General features: G+C 36.6%; 1 protein-coding gene across 1 annotated transcript in view; it reads left to right on the top strand.

Annotated features, from left to right (window-relative positions):
- The window catches only part of Vta1 (vesicle trafficking 1), a 128305-nt gene that overhangs the window by 88101 nt on the left and 19901 nt on the right, over positions 1 to 20303 (top strand). The window contains exon 4 of the mRNA XM_081759550.1: positions 7646 to 7924. Within this exon, the coding sequence (XP_081615676.1) occupies positions 7646 to 7924 (279 nt within the window). The remainder of the gene's footprint in view (positions 1 to 7645; positions 7925 to 20303) is intronic.

Here is a 20303-nt window from a genome sequence, read left to right on the forward strand (position 1 = left end):
TACCATTCATGTTTGACGAACTGTATTCTGTGGTCCACAATATTGGTAATCGCTTCTTGAAGAAGTGTAATGTCTTCTGTTAAAAGAGCCAAGCAACTGATAGCTGTGAATGTGACAGACAGAATCTTTTGGATATTGGCTTTGGTGTCACAGCAGCACGCAAAGGAATACAAGAACTTGGATTCTTTTTATTTTATTTTTTTCTTAGAAAAAATGGAGAAATTTTCTCATTTCTTTGTTTACATCATTAGTTAATCAAAAATTACCATTGCGCGAGGTTATGCTGAGAGGATCAACATGTCTTTCACCGTATGTGGCGACAAATAGTTCTTTGAGAGAATCTCGTATTACTAGTACTTTACAAGAACTAACCTCGAAAAGCCATGTAGCTTACGACGAAGCAGAAAGAAATGAGAGAAGTTATTTATCACCGTGTGAAAAACGATATATTTAAGAAGTATGTAGTTAGTTTAATTGGAAAAAAGACAGGTTAGACGTATTTCTTATTTCTTATGAAAAACTTATAGAATTTTCTAAACGCATACTTACAATATTCCATAGAAATAGTGCTGTAAAAAGAGAATGTTCTGTTAACAAAGAATGTTTAGTGGAGAACCTCTCTGAATATTCCTTAAATTTCCGGGGCTCCGTATATTGTGCAGTACTATTCATTGAAGGTTTACATAAGGTATCGGTAACAGTATGATCAGAGTCTATGGTCTATGGCTGTGAGAAATGCATCGTTGAAACGAATGGAAACTTTGAAGTAAAAATGGGATGAGGAACATGAAGGATAAAAAAAAAAAATCAAGATAGAAGCAGAATACTTTAAAGAATTGACGGAGAAGAAAGGGAGATTGTTACAAAAGATCGAAGAAGTTGAGGCACTTCAGAAGGAGATCGAAATAAGGGTAAACCAATAAGAGCCAACTTAAGAGAGATAGAATCCATCAGTACAACTGTTTACAATCAGTGAGACATTTTTAAAGGACTGCTAAGGATTTGTCATTACACGTACATCGTGTGTATTTAGATACGTAATTTTAAGATTAGTGAATTTGTGAGTGTTTGTTGTTGGTTAATTACCGAACAAAACATACTATATGGAGTGAATGCTCCAGGGAACAGCCTTTGAAAGTAGAGATAAAATAAAGATAAGTGCTAAAGAATACAGGTACTCTTATTAGTTTTTGAATGTTACGAAATTTTATGGTTTGGTAAAGAAAAGGTCACGAAAAAGTCACGAAATTTCATTTTGGAATTTTAGTAGACACCCTGGTAAGTAAATTACGATTTTTGCAGATTATGTTAAACTTTCATTGTATATTCTATTCCGAGTCGCCTTGACGCTGTTAACCCAGAAGATGGTAATGGCGCGACTCCCTGCTGCTGGTTGCGCAAAATGTATTTTCTGCCGCCCACAAGATTTGCACACTCATGCTTGGGAAGGGGAGGGGATAGAGTAAGGTGATCAAAATTATTTAATATGCCTTTCGATTGCATTTAAAGAAATTATTCAACAACATAACTAAGTTAGAACAGAGAATTTATCAAAATATACTTCGATGAGCGAAGATAGCATCGAACTATCTTTGTTATTACTAGTACGAAGTACTCGTGAGAGTCGGGCTAGAAGCATGGTACGGAATTTTTGACAATATTGGCGATACCGCAGCGTGAGAAAACCACACCCTTTAACATTTGGCTTAAAACACACACACACAAAATGATACACTGAATGTTGAGAGGCTTCGAGGAAAACTTTGGAGGCTACATAACACTGGTGATATTTATTAAATGGGACTTTTATAAGATTTATTAAATGGGACACACTGTCACAGCGTAAGGTCGAATAACTGTGATGACGAGATGATGTTCTGATCGTGAGATTGAGGGAGCATAATATCACAAAATGTTACGAGCTTAAGGTCAAGTAAGTGTAATATCGAAATTATGTTATGAATGTGAGGTTGAGTTAGCGTGATGCTGGTTTGATGATGTGAGCGTAGTCAAAAGGATGTGATCGTGAGGTTGAGTGAGCGTGTATGTTGAAAGGATGATGTAAGTTTGAGATCGACTAAGCGTGATATCAGAATTGGTCATCTTCAAAGTAGTCATTCGGAAGTTAAATTTTGGATCTTTATACAGTGTCCACCGTGAAGGATGATTCAACTTTCCTTTAATTGGTGAAATAAATTGCCAAAATTCAAATATGAGAATGTTGAAACTTAGCGACCGCTCACATTGTAAGGTTATTGGTGTAATATTTTAGAACTTTAAACCTGATAGGTAATGATTAACATCGACTGATGTGAAACAATACCAATTTCACACTTTGAACTTTAGTCACAACTAATGGTCTGAGGTCATTGGTGAAAAGTTAACTCTAATGAAATCTCATTGGTTAATCTCGGCTTCAAATTTTACATTTTGGACACCAGAACTTGATAAGTAATGATTGTAACCTATTGATATACATAATAATTTCACACTTTGAACTGTAGGACGACTTATAGTCTAAGGTCAAAATTTAAAAACATGACGTCTGATATTAAAATCAATTGATATGCAACAACTCTTTGAACTTGAGTAACAACTCGTTTAAGGTCATTGGTGGAAAAGTTATTCTTTGTCAATCTAATTTGCTGTTCAGTGGAAAATCATTCTTAATGCAATTTGATTGGCTGATCACTTTCAAACCTTTGCTTCATATATATTTTTTAAAAAGTTTCAAAAAGTTAGTATTAAAATGGTTCTATTAGTTTCAAAAGTTTTAGTTTGAAAATTTTGGTTTAAAATATTGTTTGAAAAAATTTGTTTTAAAATTTAATAGTTTGAAAATTTTGTTTTGAAAATTTTTAGTTTGAAAATAAAACAATTGTAACCGTTTCTAAAAGAATTGAAACAGTTTAGAATAAAGAAATATGACAACTTTTCTTCATCATGATCCAGTAGTACATGTAAGAACAAGTTTATGCAACGTCAGCGGAATTGCATCATATCCGCTTATGACATATTTATATATAAGTATCGTTCGAAATAGTATTCTTCTCTAACATAGCTACTTGTCTACAGTTTCTAAACGCAGGTGATGTGATGAAATCAGTTACCAAGATTAATAATTTACAACCGAATGTACCTTATAGAATTTTATCTAGCTAAATTATTCCTACAAAGTTTGAATTAAGTATCGTAGTAATTCTTGAATTTGATAAGAATATTATTTTACCTTCAAGGTACTTACTCATGGAGGCCATAAAACAAGAACTATTATGCTTCTTAAACACCAAATCTGTGTACTTATTCTTAATGATTCGTTGGAAGAGGTCAATTCCAATTTAGTACACAATCCGATCCTAGTGTTTAGTGGATTTGTTTTGGGATTCTTTAAACTTACAACGTCAGCAAATTCCATATCACTGATGTGTCCGCATGACATCAGTATCAGTCCTATGACTTAAGATGAAATCAGGGGCCGCGGTGGCTCAGTGGTAGAGCGTTCACCTCTGGTGCTTGGGGTCCCGGGTTCAATCCCAGCCCCCGCCAAGTGAACTTTGTGGTGGACAAACACCGTGTGCGTGGGTTTTCTCGGGGTTCTCCCGTTTCCTCCCACTTTCTTCATTCCACCATTTCATTCATTTCTCATAATCACCGTCTCCTTTAGCCTAACCGGCATAACCGTGGGACGTAAAACTCAGATTTCATTTCATTTCATTTTAAGATGAAATCATTTGAGCAAGAGAATTCTGGTGGAAAAGATGTGTACTGCAGACAGTCAAGAATTTCTATTTTCCAGCTATTATCCCTTAGATATATTTAAAACAGAACATGTAATGAGTGGTATTCGTGCTACTTCGTTTGAACCTATCATTAGATTGGGCAAAGCAAAACAGTTTGGTGTGCAATTGGACTTTGCAGAATGGGAAGCATTACGTACACTAATCGACCAAAATTAGGGATTATTTTCATGGTGAACTGAATGTGACAATTGTGAAATCATCAGCCACAAATCATAAAGTGGTGCTGCGTACAATCCTTGATAAGAAAAAGGTGCTGTTACGTAAGAAAAGTACAATACATGTGCTTCGCAATATTGTGTACCTCTCTCAAACTGAACGAACCAAATTCATAAATGTATTCAAGTGTGTGAAACTTTCTGTTCAAGTGTGGTGCACAAGAAGTGTATTTCTGAAAAAGTACTGTTGTGAGAAATGCGTTATGCATATTGTACAACATTAGTATAGACTGTAAAGCTTGTTAACACCGTTCGTGGATACATATTTTCATTGATAGAAAATTCATTTGTAACAATATAGACATTGATTTTCCACCTATAGACATTGCAAGTCCTCGGAAGACTTCAATTGGAATTAAAATTATACGCTAAAGACGAACTGGTGCAAGAAGTGCAAAATAAAGTGTATCAACAGTATCCAGAGTTTTCATGTGGCATGGATGTATGTGGTTAACCAGTGCAGCGTGTATGCGTTTATAAATAAAAACTCTTATTTTAATTTATTTGTGTTCTTCATTTCAAGCATAACCAAAAGTATCAGTTGTAAACGGATCTGATACAACTCTGTTGACATTACATAATCAAGTTCTGACATGTATTATTGTATCATGATGGTGAAATAAAATTTTGAATGAGTGCAAAAATCTTCCAATTTGAAAATTTAAACAAACTGAAAATGTTAGAAAATAACATGGAAACAATTTTCAAACAAACATTTAATCAAAAAATTTTCAGTGCAAAAATTTTTGGTCTTGAAAAATTAAACAAACATGTTCAAACCAAATAATTTTAAACAGAAAATGTGAACCAAACTTATCAAACTAAAAATTTTCAAACAACTTCCGAAACTAATCGAAAAATTTTAACAATAACATTTTGAAACTTGATATATATATATATATATATATATATATATATATATATATATATATATATATATATATGAAGCAAAGATATGAAATCATCAGCCAATCAAATTGATGAAGAATAACTATTCCACCAATGACCTTAAACTGTGGTTAAGGTGTTACTAAAGTTCAAAGTGTTGTTGCATATCAATTGATTTCAATACCAGATGTTATGTTTTTAAATTTTGACCTTTGACTGTTAGTCGTCCCACAGTTCAAAGTGTGAAATTATTAATCATATCAATAGGTTACAATTATTACTTATCAGGTTCTGGTGTCCAAAATGTAAAATTTGAAACCGAGACTAACCAATGAGATTTCATTAGAGTTAACTTTCCACCAATGACCTCAGACCATTAGTTGTGATTAAAGTTCAAAGTGTGAAATTGGTATTGTTTCACATCAATTGATGTTAATCATTAGTATCAGGTTTAAAGTTCTAAAATATTACACCAGAAACCTTAGACTATGAGCTTTCGCTAAGTTTCAACATCCTTAAATTCGAAGTTTGACACTTTATTTTAACCAATAAAAGGATACAAAGTGGATTATCCAAATTTACCAAAGGCCTAAAGAATGATTTAATAATTCCAGACTTTTAAGGACAAGTCAGATGTACTTCTCCCAGTATTCATGTTCAATGGAATATTGTTATAATCTATCTTAATGAACGTTAAGCACAACTTTCAATATTTGTGCCTCGTTCTATTCAGTTGTCCCGCGAAAATTTAAATTTCCCGCTAAATATAAAATGATACTTTTGACAAGTTTTTACTCACAAAAGGGGAATAAACAAATTTAGAGATGTCGTAGAGAATATTTATGATCGTATTTTTTACCAGTTCTCAAATTTAAAGAGGTCCCCATCAAAAATCAAAACACCCTCTTATCAATATCATATGTAAGGGAATTTACCATATGTAAGGGAGTTGTAAACCCTCATCTAAGAAGGTAAATTAGGTCAATAAACAACCACGTAGTAATATGAATATTTCGACTATATTTTACCCATAGATGGGAATAAGCAGGACCATACAAATTTACAATAGAGTCTAGAGAACTTCTACCAAATTTTATTTGTGACATTTTCTAAATTTAATAGGTGATCCTATGTACTTTTAAGACATTTGAAGAAAAATATCATTGTATCCATGTCTTATGAAAGAGAATGACCCTTTTACTCATTTATATAGATATGTAATACTTTATAACCACATCAAAAGATCATATAATAGGTTAAAAACCTAAATTTTGATTTTTTAACCATAAAGAACAAGCTGGACCACCCAGATTTACAGTGGTACATATTCAGGTCCTACAGAACATTTACCAAATTGTTTTTCAACGATTCCAAAATTTAATAGATGTGCATCAATGTACCTTCATCTTATAAAAGGAAAATAGACCCCTTTGAGACGTTTCTCCAAGAAAAAAAGTCGTAAAACAGCTGGACGTTTTCTAAACAACTGATTAGTCATTCCTTCGGGAAGATGGCAACTATTGCTTAGTAGGTCAATGTAACTTTGATATACATTTGTTCACTAATACGACGTAACGCCACCCGGAATTGTGGCCTTGTTAAGAACTTTATATATAGACGGTCCTCTTCATTATTTTCTTGGCACCAATTTGTTGTTGACGGTGATAAGTAGCTTGGTATCAGCTATTAGCTAGTGCTGATATTCAGGTGATGGAAGTTGCATCTGCAGTTGTTGTAATTGGCTGTTCCAAGTACTGATTGAGTTCCACAGTCGCTTTTGTCAATTCGCTATATGGTTCTTGGTGACAGTGCGGTGATCCTGTCACTAAGGCTTTCTTTCCGTCCATTGTTACACTTGCTGATGTTGGTGGGGCCGCAGTGGCTCAGTGGTAGAGCGTTCACCTCTAGTGTAGGGGGTCCTCGGTTCGATCCCAGCTCGCGCCAAGTGAGCTTTGTGATGTTCAAACACCGTATGCGTGGCTTTTCCCGGGGTTCTCTCGTTTCCTCCCATTTTCTTCATTCCACCATTTCATTCATTTCTCATCACCACCGTCTCCTTTAGCCTAGCCGACATAACAGTGGGGCGTAAAACTTAAAAGATTTCATTTCATTTAATTTTTGCTGATGTTGGATACAACTCTAGTCCAACTTTTGCCATGAGTTCTGTAAGCCGTCGCCTTAAACACTGTTCTTCATGATACACCGAACACCGAATACACTGATCATCTTAGTTTGACTTTTACCAAGTAACTGCACACCCATAATTTGCCCTTTTTGAAAGTCAGCTTACTCCCACTTGTATCTGTCCACTTCAACATACAACTCCCTCCTACTCTTGGGGGCCGCGGTGGCTCAGTGGTAGAGCGTTCACCTCTGGTGCGTGGGGTCCCGGGTTCGATCCCAGGCCCCGCCAAGTGAACTTTGTGGTGGACAAACACCATGTGCGTGGGTTTTCTCGGGGTTCTCCCGTTTCCTTTAGCCTAACCGGCATAGCCGTGGAACGTAAAACTCAAAGATTTCATTTCATTTCCCTCCTACTCTTTCTGACATACTAGACAATCATCCACTTACAACGGCAAGGCATTACATACGCGTCCTCAATGTTACCCTCACACACATTTCAATTTTTGCAAATTAGAGGTGTTCCTATTATTTTGATAACGATTTGTACGTATATCAGGTACTTAGATTATAGTACTATTTCAAAGATAATGTCGACTGTTTCATTTTTGTTTTTTTCAGGTGAACAAGCAGCATCTAATGAACCAAGCACCACAACGGAACAAGGTCCTCATATAGGATTCATCAGCCCAGAGGGTCATACTGATCAACTTACTGCTCGCCCAACAACTCCCGAAGTTGGCCAGCGACTACAGCCAGACTCATTTCCTGCTGCAGTGACTGGTTACAATCCTCCGCCATCAGCTGCAACTACACCACCCACTGACTATAATAGCATTAATCAAATATCCAATTGTAAACCAGATTTAATGAATTTCGGAAATGGCTCTTGTACCACAGGTATCTTTTTCAAATTATTTTCACAATATATGTTTCAAAAGTGTTTTCCCGAAAATATACTGTATAGATAGCACTGGTAATCATACTTGAATTTAGCACTGAGGTCGACCGTTTTCTTGAGTTGAGTTGATTTTGAGTTTAACGTCCCTTTCAGGAGCGAGGCTATATGAGACGTGGACCTACTGATTAACGTGGAATCCGAACCACAGGAGCTCCCGCCGGGAATCGAACCCAAATCTCCTACGCCAAAGGCGCGTACGCTAACCGCTTAGCCACGGAGGAGCTCCCGACTGTTTTCTCTGTTCGTGTTTGCCGATATAGATACCGCCGCTGCAGAGTAGGACCATAACTTCGAAATTGGTATTCAAATTTAAACCATGATTATTTATTTATTTATTTATTTATGATGTCTTTTACGTGGCAAGGTTAAGACGCTGCAGCTTTCTCCGAGCACTTAATCACGTGCATACATTGTTTTTCAAATGTTAATATACAAAAATATAAATATCTACAAAAGGAAAGGATGTTAACCACATGAATATGCTACTTAAGTAAAGAAAATAATTAAATACTCCCAAACATAAAATGGAATAAAATACAAGAAAAGGATAAAAAATTCATGTATGTAGGAAGAATACAATCCACAATAAAAATAACATAAAGAAACATGAATTAAAGACGATCCCTCATGGTCCATTAATATCTTTGAGTAAGAAGGGGAACGGATTTTTCTAAATTTGGCAACTGTTGAAACATTATAGTGTTCCAAAGGCGTGTAGTATTTATTGTGAAGGATTTGGAGTATGGACCCGAAGTATGACTGAGTATGGAGAGAAATTATCTCGTGATGTAGTGCTCCTATTACGAAAATCCGAGAAATATAAGGATTTACGTGCTAGATACGATGGTTCTGACGTAATAAGTACTTTGTACAAGAGGGTAAGGTTATGTAAATTTCTTCTCTCTCCTAACGTCAACTATGACAGTTTTTTTTTTCTATAAAATGATGAGAGATGTTCACTGTAATTTAAATTGAAACTAAATCTAGTGCCAGTATTCTGCACTCTTTGCATGCACTTTGATTATCTTAAAGATCAGATTAGGCTGAGTTGCAGTAGTCAAAATACGAAAACGAGTATCTTGACAAATTTGATTTTTAGAGATATCGGTAAGAAATTCCGATTTAATGAATGCAAGGCTCTAAATGCTCTTTTATAACTCCATTTATTTTATGTGACCAGGAAAGATTTTGATTTAGTATGACTCCCAAATTTTTTACACTTCTGGAGAATGGAATAACAATATTGGATAATTTTTATTTGGGAGCTAATTGGTATTAATGCAAGAGAGAATTCTTAGGGAGTCGATTAGGATGAACTACGATTTTGTTGCATTTAATTTTAACCTGTGAGTGTAAACCAGATTATTCTTCTTACATTGCTGTTTATTTTCTCAATCGCATTATTAATATTTGTGGGAGAAAGAAGCATATAACTGAAAATTGTCTGCGTAAATGTGATATTTACATGTCAGAATTTTAGGGAGATCATTAATGTAAAGGGCAAAGAGAAGGGGGACCCAGTTCACTACCTTGCGGAACGCCACGGTAAATACAATGCCATGTCGGTTCATGATCCTAATTAACCACTGTTCTTTGTTTACGTTGTTGAAGGTAAAAGTGAAGTCATTTAACTACTGACTCAGAAAAATTAAACAATAATGATAATTTCTGAAGTAAAATGTCGAAATCGTTTAAAATGCCTTAGTATAATCAAGTACAGCAAGAACTGTCAGTTTCTGTCATCAATGGCCGATCTTCTATCGTCAGTTACGTTCACTAGCGTAGTGCATGTGTTGTGATTACTTCGAAAACCAGACTGAAATGAATCCAACAAGTTATTTGTTGTTAAATATTCCTAAATTCCTGAATATTGTTAAATATTCATTTACAGTGTATTCAAAAATTTAGAAAGCACGGGAAGGATAGTGATAGGACAGTAGTCTGCAATATTGTAAGTAATGTTCTTTTTTGAAAGTAGGCGAACCTTAGCGAGATTCCATACTGTAGCGAAGGTACAGTTCGCCCTATAGAAAATGTTACAAAAAGTTTTAGTCCAAGTTACAGTAAAAGCTCTTTATTCGCGGGGTATATGTTCCATAAATATGCCGCGAATACAGAAACCGTGAATACGGAATGGTAATTTATATGGGATTATAGGGGATACGTTCCTAGATGACAAAATAAAAAAAACAAATACATATATAAAAAATCAATTTACTGTAATTGAAGTTTTTGACCATATTGATTAATTATTATCTTCAGGCTTAGGCAATGGTTTGAAGAATTTTGTAATTTTTTCTTGCTTGGCAGTTTTTAAAAGCTCCTTCAATTCAGACTGATATTCAGCAGTGGCATTAGCAATTTGCCTGTTAAAAATAAGACTTCGTTCCATAGACGGATCAATTTTCATAAAGAAATCAAAAGCTCATTTGCCATTCTTAAACCTTCACTAAGATTTTTCAAATTAAATGTCACGTTTCCAGTTCTTGTTGAAGCCTCTTCTTCAATGGGCTGTGAATTTAACATTTCCTCCAAGTCGGTTTCAGTCAAATCTTCATCTTGCGATTCAAGCAATTCCTGAATGTCACTTGATTATATTTGTTCGAACCCACCTCGTCCTATTCCATTCGCAATTTCGGCTATGTTTGTAGTCAAAGTTTGAATTTGCACACATTCTTCGTCATTTTCCTCAGTCAGAGCTGGCCACAGTTTTTTCCAGCATGACTTCAATGTGTGTGGCTTCAGTTCTTCCAATGATTCTTTTATGTTTACGATGCATTTTGCTATGTCAAATTTCTTCCAGCATTCCATAATATTCATATCAGGATTACATTCCATATTATCCAATACGATTTTGAAGGTTCGTCTAATGTAATAGAGCTTAAAGGCCTGGATTATTCCTTGGTCCATAGGTTGAAGCAAAGCCGTCGTGTTGGGAGGTAAAAAATGTCACTTTTATATTTGAATGCATAGTTTCAAGTTCGCGAGGATGACCTGATGCATTGTCCAAAACTAGAACTGCTTTAATGTCTAAATTTTGTTTTTTTAAATAAGTTTCAACTTCAGAAACAAAACAATTCCGGAACCAGTCACAAAAAATAGCGCTTGTAACCCACGATTTCTTATTAGCACGCCAAAACACTGGCAGGTCGTCCTTGTTTTGATTTTTTAAAGCCCGAGGATTTAACGATCTGTAAAGCATCAGTGGTTTAATGACAATCTCCAGATGCATTAGGACATAGCAGCAGTGTAACTCTATCCTTTGCTGCCTTAAATCTAGGAGCAGACTTTTCGCTTTTAGAAATGAATGCTTTGTTTGGCATTCTCTTCCAAAGCAGTGCAGTTTCGTCTGCATTAAATACTTGCTCAGGTTTGTATCCTCCAACAGCTACTAAGTTTGCAAATTCTTCTGGATATCGTTCTGCTGCAGCGGTGTCTGCAGATGCAGCTTCTCCAACGATTTTAATGTTATGCAATGATTGTCTCACCTTAAATTTATTGAACCAACTTTCCGATGCTTGACATCCTCCATCTGTACATTCACCACTACAACTACCATCAGGTTTTTTAAAATGAGCGTAAAGACGCTTTGCTTTCTCCCGGATCATTGGACCACTCAGGGGCACCCTTTTTTGGTTGCGGTATTCGATCCATAATGACAACGCCACTTCCATTTTTTCTATTGCTGGATCACGAACAATTTTCGCTGACAGTTATTACCGACCTAAAGCTCATTTTTGGATTTAAAAAGGACATTGAGAAAAATAGACTTGATTTCGAACTTTATTAACCAAGCCTCGTATATTTTCAAACATTCTAGAAACTCTTCCCTCATCACTTTGGTATGTTTCTTCGTTTGTGTTGGTGAGCCTCAGTCCGATTTCATGGCTATAGATAGACATATGATGTGGACACAGCGACTCCCTTTGTGATTGCTCCCTTGAGTCCAGAAAATGGGACATTTGCAATAACACCTACTTGTCGTTATCGCCCATCGCCAGTTGGTCCATTCGAAGCATCCGCATCTTTTAAGCCAAAGAGCTCGAACTCAACATTATACGTCATAAACGGGGAACTCCAACTCCAGCCCCAAGTATTCATACGCAATAGCCAACTGAAAGGAGGTTCAGTGTGTGTTTTGCACTTCGAAGAGCACCCACCAAGGTGAGTGGGGTGCGTCGTGTTCCAAGACTAAGAAAGAAGCGCTCCCCTTGGAAGGGTTGAGCCAAAGTAAAAGTTCGATCTCGAGAGTCGCATATAGTACATATTAACATTTTCAAGTGTGCCTATAGTATTAGTGTCTTTGTAACGAACGTTTGAGTTCAAACCATCGAGTAACAAGGAACTAAGAGCATCAGTTAAGACGATTACTCACTTCTACTAGCGGGAAGCTGAATTGGGATCCGGAAGATAATATACGCCGCTCCAAGCTCATCCTGGCCTCAGCTTAAAACTTCCAGTGGACCTGTCATCTAGTGGATTCTACCCCAGGGCCCGAGTGATATCAATTGACCGGTCGAAGATTAACTGCGAGTAATTAAAACACTGATTCGTTCATATATTTTAAAAGCCACCACTTCGTTACACGTACTCAAACAGAATTAAAAGGGGAAAATTAAAATAATCAGAGAACGTTAATAATAGTTATTCGTTTGTTTGTAATTTTATGTATTATCTTTAATTGTATATTTATATCTGGTAACATTATATTTTTACATAGTTTAACTAGGTTTTGGAATTCACCGTTCACATTTACTTCTACTTTACGGTACTTATGTTTTATTGATCTGTGTGCCCGGCTTCGGTTCCAATAAGATATAAGTGCGGAAGTGATCGTGACCTGCCGTGACAAAGCTGGGTAAATGCAAATGAATGTTTAGGCTTACAGAATTTTAATACCGGCGGGGAAACACGATTACACAGTGAAGTTGAAGCTACAGACGACCTTATTTTATCTTCGGATTTTTTGATCGATCGTACAGTTGATTCGTTGACATTGAATGAGCGTGATATGGATGCAAACGACTCTCCAAGGCGTAAACGATCAAGCATTTATATTTTCACTTTAAGCGGTAACACGGATTTTTTTCGTGCCGAAACCCCTTCTTCGTTTTTTTTTAGTTGACATTACTGTATAAATTAGGAAGACAGCGGTATTGACATGTTACTCGATCACAATGTTTGTAACGAATGGAAAGACGAAACAATAAAACACGCAAAGCGGCTCTTACCAAAGGACGAAACGTCTAATAATGTGGCGGCATTTAAAAATATACTTTATTCATTGAGTAATAAGGTTGCTTTCATTCTGTTTGTTTACATTCTCAAAAACACCGATCGCGGCGAAGGCGGCTTATGTCAAAGTCCGAACCAATACAGCGGCGATATCATTTAACAACATACTTTATGCAATGTTTTAATAAGGTCTATTTTACATTTTATTAGTCCATTTGACGGCGTTTACAAAGGATATTGGGTTGGATACCTATTGGAGTCCTTTTTATTATTATGTATGTACGTACTGATTAGATCCGCGAATAAAGAAATCTTTAGCCGCGAATATAGGAATTGGGTCGCATTTTTTAAATCCGCAAATAGTGAAAACGCGAATGAAGAAAGCGCGAATAAGGAGCTTTTACTGTACTAATAAAATCTTGAGTCGTGTGCTTATGCATTCACAAACCCACGTCTTGATCGACTATCAGCTTTTAGTATTCAATCCAACTCGCCCTCCTCTCCTTGTCTAAAGCACTTTGTATGACGTAAAATACTCTTTCCATTCAGTTTCCATTCAGACGAAGAAAAACAGGAACCATGTTTACAAGTTTTCTAGCTCTGAAACTACCTCTTTCATTCGTTTGTTCTAAAATGCCTTTGTAGAGCCTCAATATATATATATATATATATATATATATATATATATAAAAGTTACAGAATGTTCCCACAGCATCATAAACGCTTTTATTTGCATTCTTTCCCTTCAAAGACATCAAGCTAGGAAGGTTCTCCATGTGAAATCTATGAAAATTGTCAATTTCGGCAATAGGCTTGGTGCTTCTCAAAGTCTGTAATGCGGGCGCAGAGTTCGAAAAACTACTGACAGAAATGAGTGTTATTCAATGATGAATTTCATTTTCTTTCCAAGTAATTGCAAGCAAATGTTCCAGGGACATGATTTGGGCAGGACAAGAGGGTGTAATTTTCCCCTATCTTGAGTGTGATAAACATTGTTTGATCAGATGCATAGTAAAACACTGATACAAAAAGTGAAACAGTTATGTCTGCGAAGAATCCCCCCCTCCCTGAGAACAACATCTAAAATGACGCTGGTTTTAGCAACAAACCTGTAGAGTTACGATAGCACATGGCTTACATTTGGTTTAAAGAGTCGAAGGTTGGATCCCAAGCAATGTGAGCTCATAGTGGACGACATTAGAGAGAGAGAGAGAGATTCAAATATGGAAACAGAGAGGGATGGTTTACATATACAAGTGTAGAATTGGATAAAAGTGATCGGAGAGCTTACATATTATGATAAATTTGTGATTTTGTGAAACAAAAGAAGGAAAGTTTCTGAACTGCGAGGATCATATCAGGCAGTTGTCGAATTAAGGTGGAGAATTCTCTTTAGAGCATCAGATGATTACGAAGGTACAGAAAGATATTAAAATCTGCGGAATTAAGAATTTAAAGAACCTTCAGCTTCCGAGCCTGGTTTCGAACCATGAATCTCTTAGTTATCGAACCATGATTTTATCCATTCATTCACGGAGAACTCTACGCAGTCATTCATATACTTGACCTTCAGCTACCTTGAGAAACTAATAGAATGGAATATTCCAAAAAATGACTCAGTGGGGGCAGCAAAAGTTTGTTAGTACTGTGTTAATTGAGTTACATGAAAATAACCAAGAAAGTTCTGTCGCTTTTTCGCCCACCACCTTCGAACATCAATATGTCACCTAAGACGTATCTGGAAGATCAAAAATAGTCCCCGTCATCATCGACGACTTTCTGCCAACGTTCTGGAAGGCCATGGATTCCATCGCGGTAGAACTTGGTAGGCCGTGAAGCGAAGAATGTATCAAGTGCTTTTTGTACCTTTACTAGGGATTTAAACTGGCATCATCTAAGGTGATCGTCCAAGAAATAAAACAGGTGATAATCAGACGGTCAATGTCCGGGGAGTATGGCGGATGAAACAGTGTTTCCCATTCAAGGCGTAGAATAATGTCCTGGGTCTTCCTAGCTACATGGAGCTTTAGCGTTGCCCTGTAACAGGAGGACCCCTTTCGATTCAGAAGTGCTGGCTCCAGAATTTTGAGTGTTTCTTGAACACGGCTCAGTTGCTGACAGTTCCATTGATGCATGACCAGTTGGTAGCAGTTCCCAATGCCGCGAGCAGTCCACCAAACACACAGGAGGACCTTCTGGTGCAGTGCTGGTATTGGCTGTTTTGGAACCGATTCATGGGATGTCAACCAATGTTGGCGCGTGGAGCTTCGTACAGGATCCACGTCTCGCACCTTGTCACATGTGAACACCCTGCCCAGAAATGGTTCCTTCCTCAGACGAGATAGCAAAGAAACACAGGTGTCTGCTCACGTTGCCTTCTGGCCCGGAGTCAAATCATCGATTGTAGTGCTTCCCAAATGGATCGGTGTGCTGCCGAATGGTTTCTCCAATTACACTGGATTGCAGTCCCAGTTCCTCACATGTCTGGCTACTGTTCGCCTCAATTGCTGCCTGAAGACCTTTATTTTGGACATATGTTGGTCTTCCGGTACATGGTGCGTCTTCGAGTGTTTCGTCACCGTCCTTAAGTTACTCCTTTAGTATACACTGACTGGGGAGGACGACAGATGTAGATCAAACGAAAGGATGACAGTCTCCTGCATAATTTGACAGTTAAAACAAGAATAAACATGATTGAATACCATTGATATAGCAGGCAACAAGAGCAATGAGTACTTACGGACTTTTTGTCAAGTGTACATTTTGACTTCTCTCGCCTTCTGCTGATAGCAACATTCTTCACTAGTGCTGCTGTGGTTGTGATAAGACAGTGAGTCACAACTAGGGAAAAGAAACGGGCTTGAGAACCTTTACTGGACTAACCATTATCCTACTTTATTTTACGTCACAACAACGAATTTCCAGTTGAATTTGTGAACAAAACATCTCCTAGAGTATGACATCATTCCTTAATATTTTGACCCCCTTCCGCTCAAAAACACAAAATACGCTTTGTTGTGTTATGGTATACTAAAGGAGTAGCTGTTCCCAAAATTTCAGATTTTTTTTTATCCAGGCCCATTGGAGACATTGGACAGTGAAATATGCCAAATTGGCATATTTCCCCAAATTTACGATTTATTTCAGGCCTTTAGGAGCAGCTACAGTTCTGCAAATTTTTGAGTATAAACTTATGAGCCTGATTTCACCCCTTTTAAGTGGTTTTAGGCAAAAATGTTACGAGATCAAAGTTTTAGCTCTTCACAAGTTGGAGACGTCCAGCAATTTTCAGTTTGGTAGGACAAATACATGCTGAGATATTCGGCATGCGGCAACGTAAAATGGCGGCAGCCGGTGTGTCGCCATGCGATGTTGAAAAAAATAATTGATTGTAGTTTTGAAGTACTCTTATATAAGATACGCGATGGCTCAGTGGTAGAGCGTTCACCTCTGGTGCTTGGAGTCCCGGGTTCGATCTCAGCCCCCGCCAAGTGGACTTTGTGGTGGACAAATACCATGTGCGTGGGTTTTCTCGGGGTTCTCCCGTTTCCTCCCACTTTCTTCATTCCACCATTTCATTCATTACTCATCATCACCGCCTCCTTTAGCCTAACCGTTATAACCGTGGGACGTAAAACTCAAAGATTTCATTTTCTTTATATAGGATAAACATTCATGAAAAAATTAGAGATGGAGATGGTCGAGCGGCACTTAGAATGGATTGACCCTCTGTCCCTACACGGTGTAACTGAACTGCCACAACCAGGTATTACGTTAGATATGTTCATACCAACAACTGACCTTCGCCTTATCACCATTCGCATTCAACTCACGGTGTGAGGGCCAGTTGAACACAGATCTCCACAAAAATCGAAGAACTGTCTTGGTTCCTTTATATTTGATAAAACCGTTTGATTAAGTAGTGCGAAGTACTCACACATAAATCATCTTTCGCGAAACTCTAGTGGGAAATGAAAGAAATCGTTCGTAAACATGTTAGACTTTTGAAAAAAACAAGTTAAGTTTTAAAATGAACAAGCGTGAGTATGAATCAAAGTGCCGACAAATGCTTTTAAAACTTAAGAAGAGCCCAAACTAATTATCATCGAAGAGTTGTTAAAGCTGAAAAATAACAATTACATTACTAATATTAGCACTTTGTTTACCTTACTTCTTCTTTAATATTCAGTATTCAGTTCCACTCATATTCCGTCTCAAAGAAACACACGTAAATTTGTGTCACCAAGACACGAACTGAATATCATGATGTAACCAATTATGAAATTACTAACCAACTGAATGAAATTTGCAAATAAACGTGTATTTTCCTTTTTTAGCTTTAACACAAGTTTATATAACACAAATTATGCTGTAAGTTAGTTCGTAAACTTCTGAAAGCAAATGCTCTTGCTTACTAAAACAAACGATGTTTTGAAAAATTATAATGGGAAATTCTGAATCGTAGATGAAATACAGAAAACCCATTTACAAGTAAATCTCGGTATATTACAAATGAAAATCGCTTAAACAAAGCGAGAAGTCACCACAAGCTCACAATTCTTTTCCTATGTGACAATGTGAGTACTCTCAAACCTTTATCAATATTAATACCAACTTTCAATTGTAATCCAGTGCCAGATAATTACACTTTATGCTCTACATAAAAAGAAAACTGTTCACCCTTTAAATAAAATATCTTGTACCAACAAGTGAAACTAGGATGAACAGAGCCAACAAGAATTCCGGAAACAGTCTAGAAGGCAGCAGAATCTAATTAGTAGGGGCAGAAGCTTTTCGCAAGATGCGAAATCGCGAAAGTTTTCCGACAAAGCCGAGAGTTGGTTTTTCAACGAACTACGTCAAATTGACTAAGGCAATGGGTATTTTGAAGTGGCGACAAAATGTGATAACTGACACTTTGAGCGAAATATGCCGTAAAACTCGACAAATTACGATTTAAAAAAAAAAAAAAAAACTTCAGTTTCAGTTGTTAAAATGCAATGCAACATGCAGCACACTTTTCACCAAAATAATAATTTGCAGACGAGATATACAAGAAGATACTGCGTCAATGTATTGTATGAATGTTTTTTCCTTTTTCGCATGTGTATGTGCTTTTGCTGTGTAGTGGGGATGGCCAATTCCGGAATTTTTACTTTCCGGATTCTGGAAAGTAAAATCGGAAAAATTCCGGAGAGTTGAAATTTTCGATTCTGGAAAATAAATTTTCTGAAATCCGGATTCCGGAAAATTTTGGCCATCCCTAGTGTATAGCTAATACAAAGTATGGTGTTTCGTGATAGCAATCGTGAAGATACTCTGCTAGTGTATTTTAAGTTTTTGGACTTGTAAAACAAGAAAGAAGTAATTTGTTGTTAGTAACTGCATAAAGAATAACTTTATTATCCTAAGTAGTACTATTGTTTATTACTTATATTGGACATATATTAGAGTTTGTATATTAGAGCGTGTAAAATAATTTATTTAGCGACAAAATTTTAGATCTTAAAATGCGACAAAATATGAAATTTTTAATTTCAAATGCGAAATGTTTAACTTCAAATTGCGAAAAACTCCTGCCCCTGCTAAGTAGCAAAGGGAAAACTTAGTTGCTTTCAAAATGGACATCTTTTCTGAAGGTCAAAAATACGAAAAATATCCCTAAACACTTGAAAACTGCTCACTTTTTTTTTCTTAAATATTCATACAGAATATTTAATACTCATTCTTGATAAAAATAACGTACACAGTATTTCAAAGACCCAGAGGTTAAATCTGATATTTCTAATTGCTACTTACTTGTAACCGTAACCCCTCCCGCCCAACAAACACACTGACAAAAGTTTTTTAACAAGAAACATCTAAAATTGACAAGAGCATTAAAACATACATTGAAATTATACTGTTTATATGAAAAATAATAGTTATTCAACTACATAAATAGCACTTCTATACGTGATAAATATAGCCACTAGAATAACCATTACTTAAAACGTATTCTACCGGATCTCTGTGCATATCGGTTAGTGACAGCTTCAGTATCAACTGGAATATCTCTGTGCACTATCATAAGTGGTAGAGCTGTCAGACGATCTTCGTTTGTTTTGTTTCTCAAATAATTTTTGACTCGTTTTAATGTAAAAGTTCATTCCGCAGAAGCTGTTGTTACAGGAAGCGCTGTTAAATTGTGAGGAGGAGTTTTATGTTTGAAAACATTTCCTCATCTAGTTGTTGTAATGTCTCCAGCACACATTTAGAAGTATGAGCTTCTTTCTTCCAATGTTCAACCCATAAATTCCACTCGGCTTCTAGAATATTGATATTGCTGTGATGAAAATGTTCTTTGTAGAACTCAGCTACAGGCAACACATCTTTAAATTCGCTGCATGATATCTTAGCAGGGAGCAAACTGTCATTACCGAGTAAAATACACTTTTGATTTGAATCCGGGATTTCAGCGCCCCCAAAATTTTATGTAGGGAAAGAATAAACAGTGATCTACTGTAATATTCTTCATGTGTTTCATCTTTGAGTCCCTACTCTGCTTGGCGTAGATGGAGCAACTCCTACTTTGCTTTACATTTTCTCAGCGTTGAGATACAGCTTCCGAAACTCATCTGTTGCGTGTTCTCTTATGTTACTCACTGTTTCTTCTACAAAACTTACTCTTGATATAGCCGACGCTAGATTTATTTGCTCTTTCTGCAAAGCTTTGGATGATGGTATGTTGTCGAAAGTATTTTTAACGTTATTGTCAGAGCAATTATAAATGGGAAAAAACACCCTTGCATGAAGAGTCTCAGCTTTCTTTGACACATCACTTTGTGTTTTTCTCGGTGGGAGCTCATGTGGTTCGGATTCCACGTTAATCAGTAGGTCCACGTCTCATATAGCCTTGCTGCTGAACGGGACGTTAAACTCAAAATCAACTCAACTCAACTTTGTGTTTTTGTACTAATTCCTTCTAGTGCCTTAACAACGGAGTGAAATGAATATTTAAATATAGCAATGGCATCTTGTCTCACTATCCAACGAGTTTCACAATAATTATGAACTAAGGATTGGGTCAGTCCATCTGCTGAA

This window comes from Thermobia domestica, chromosome 5 (assembly GCF_964235325.1).
Source record: "Thermobia domestica chromosome 5, izTheDome1.hap1.1, whole genome shotgun sequence".
NCBI lineage: Eukaryota > Metazoa > Arthropoda > Insecta > Zygentoma > Lepismatidae > Thermobia > Thermobia domestica.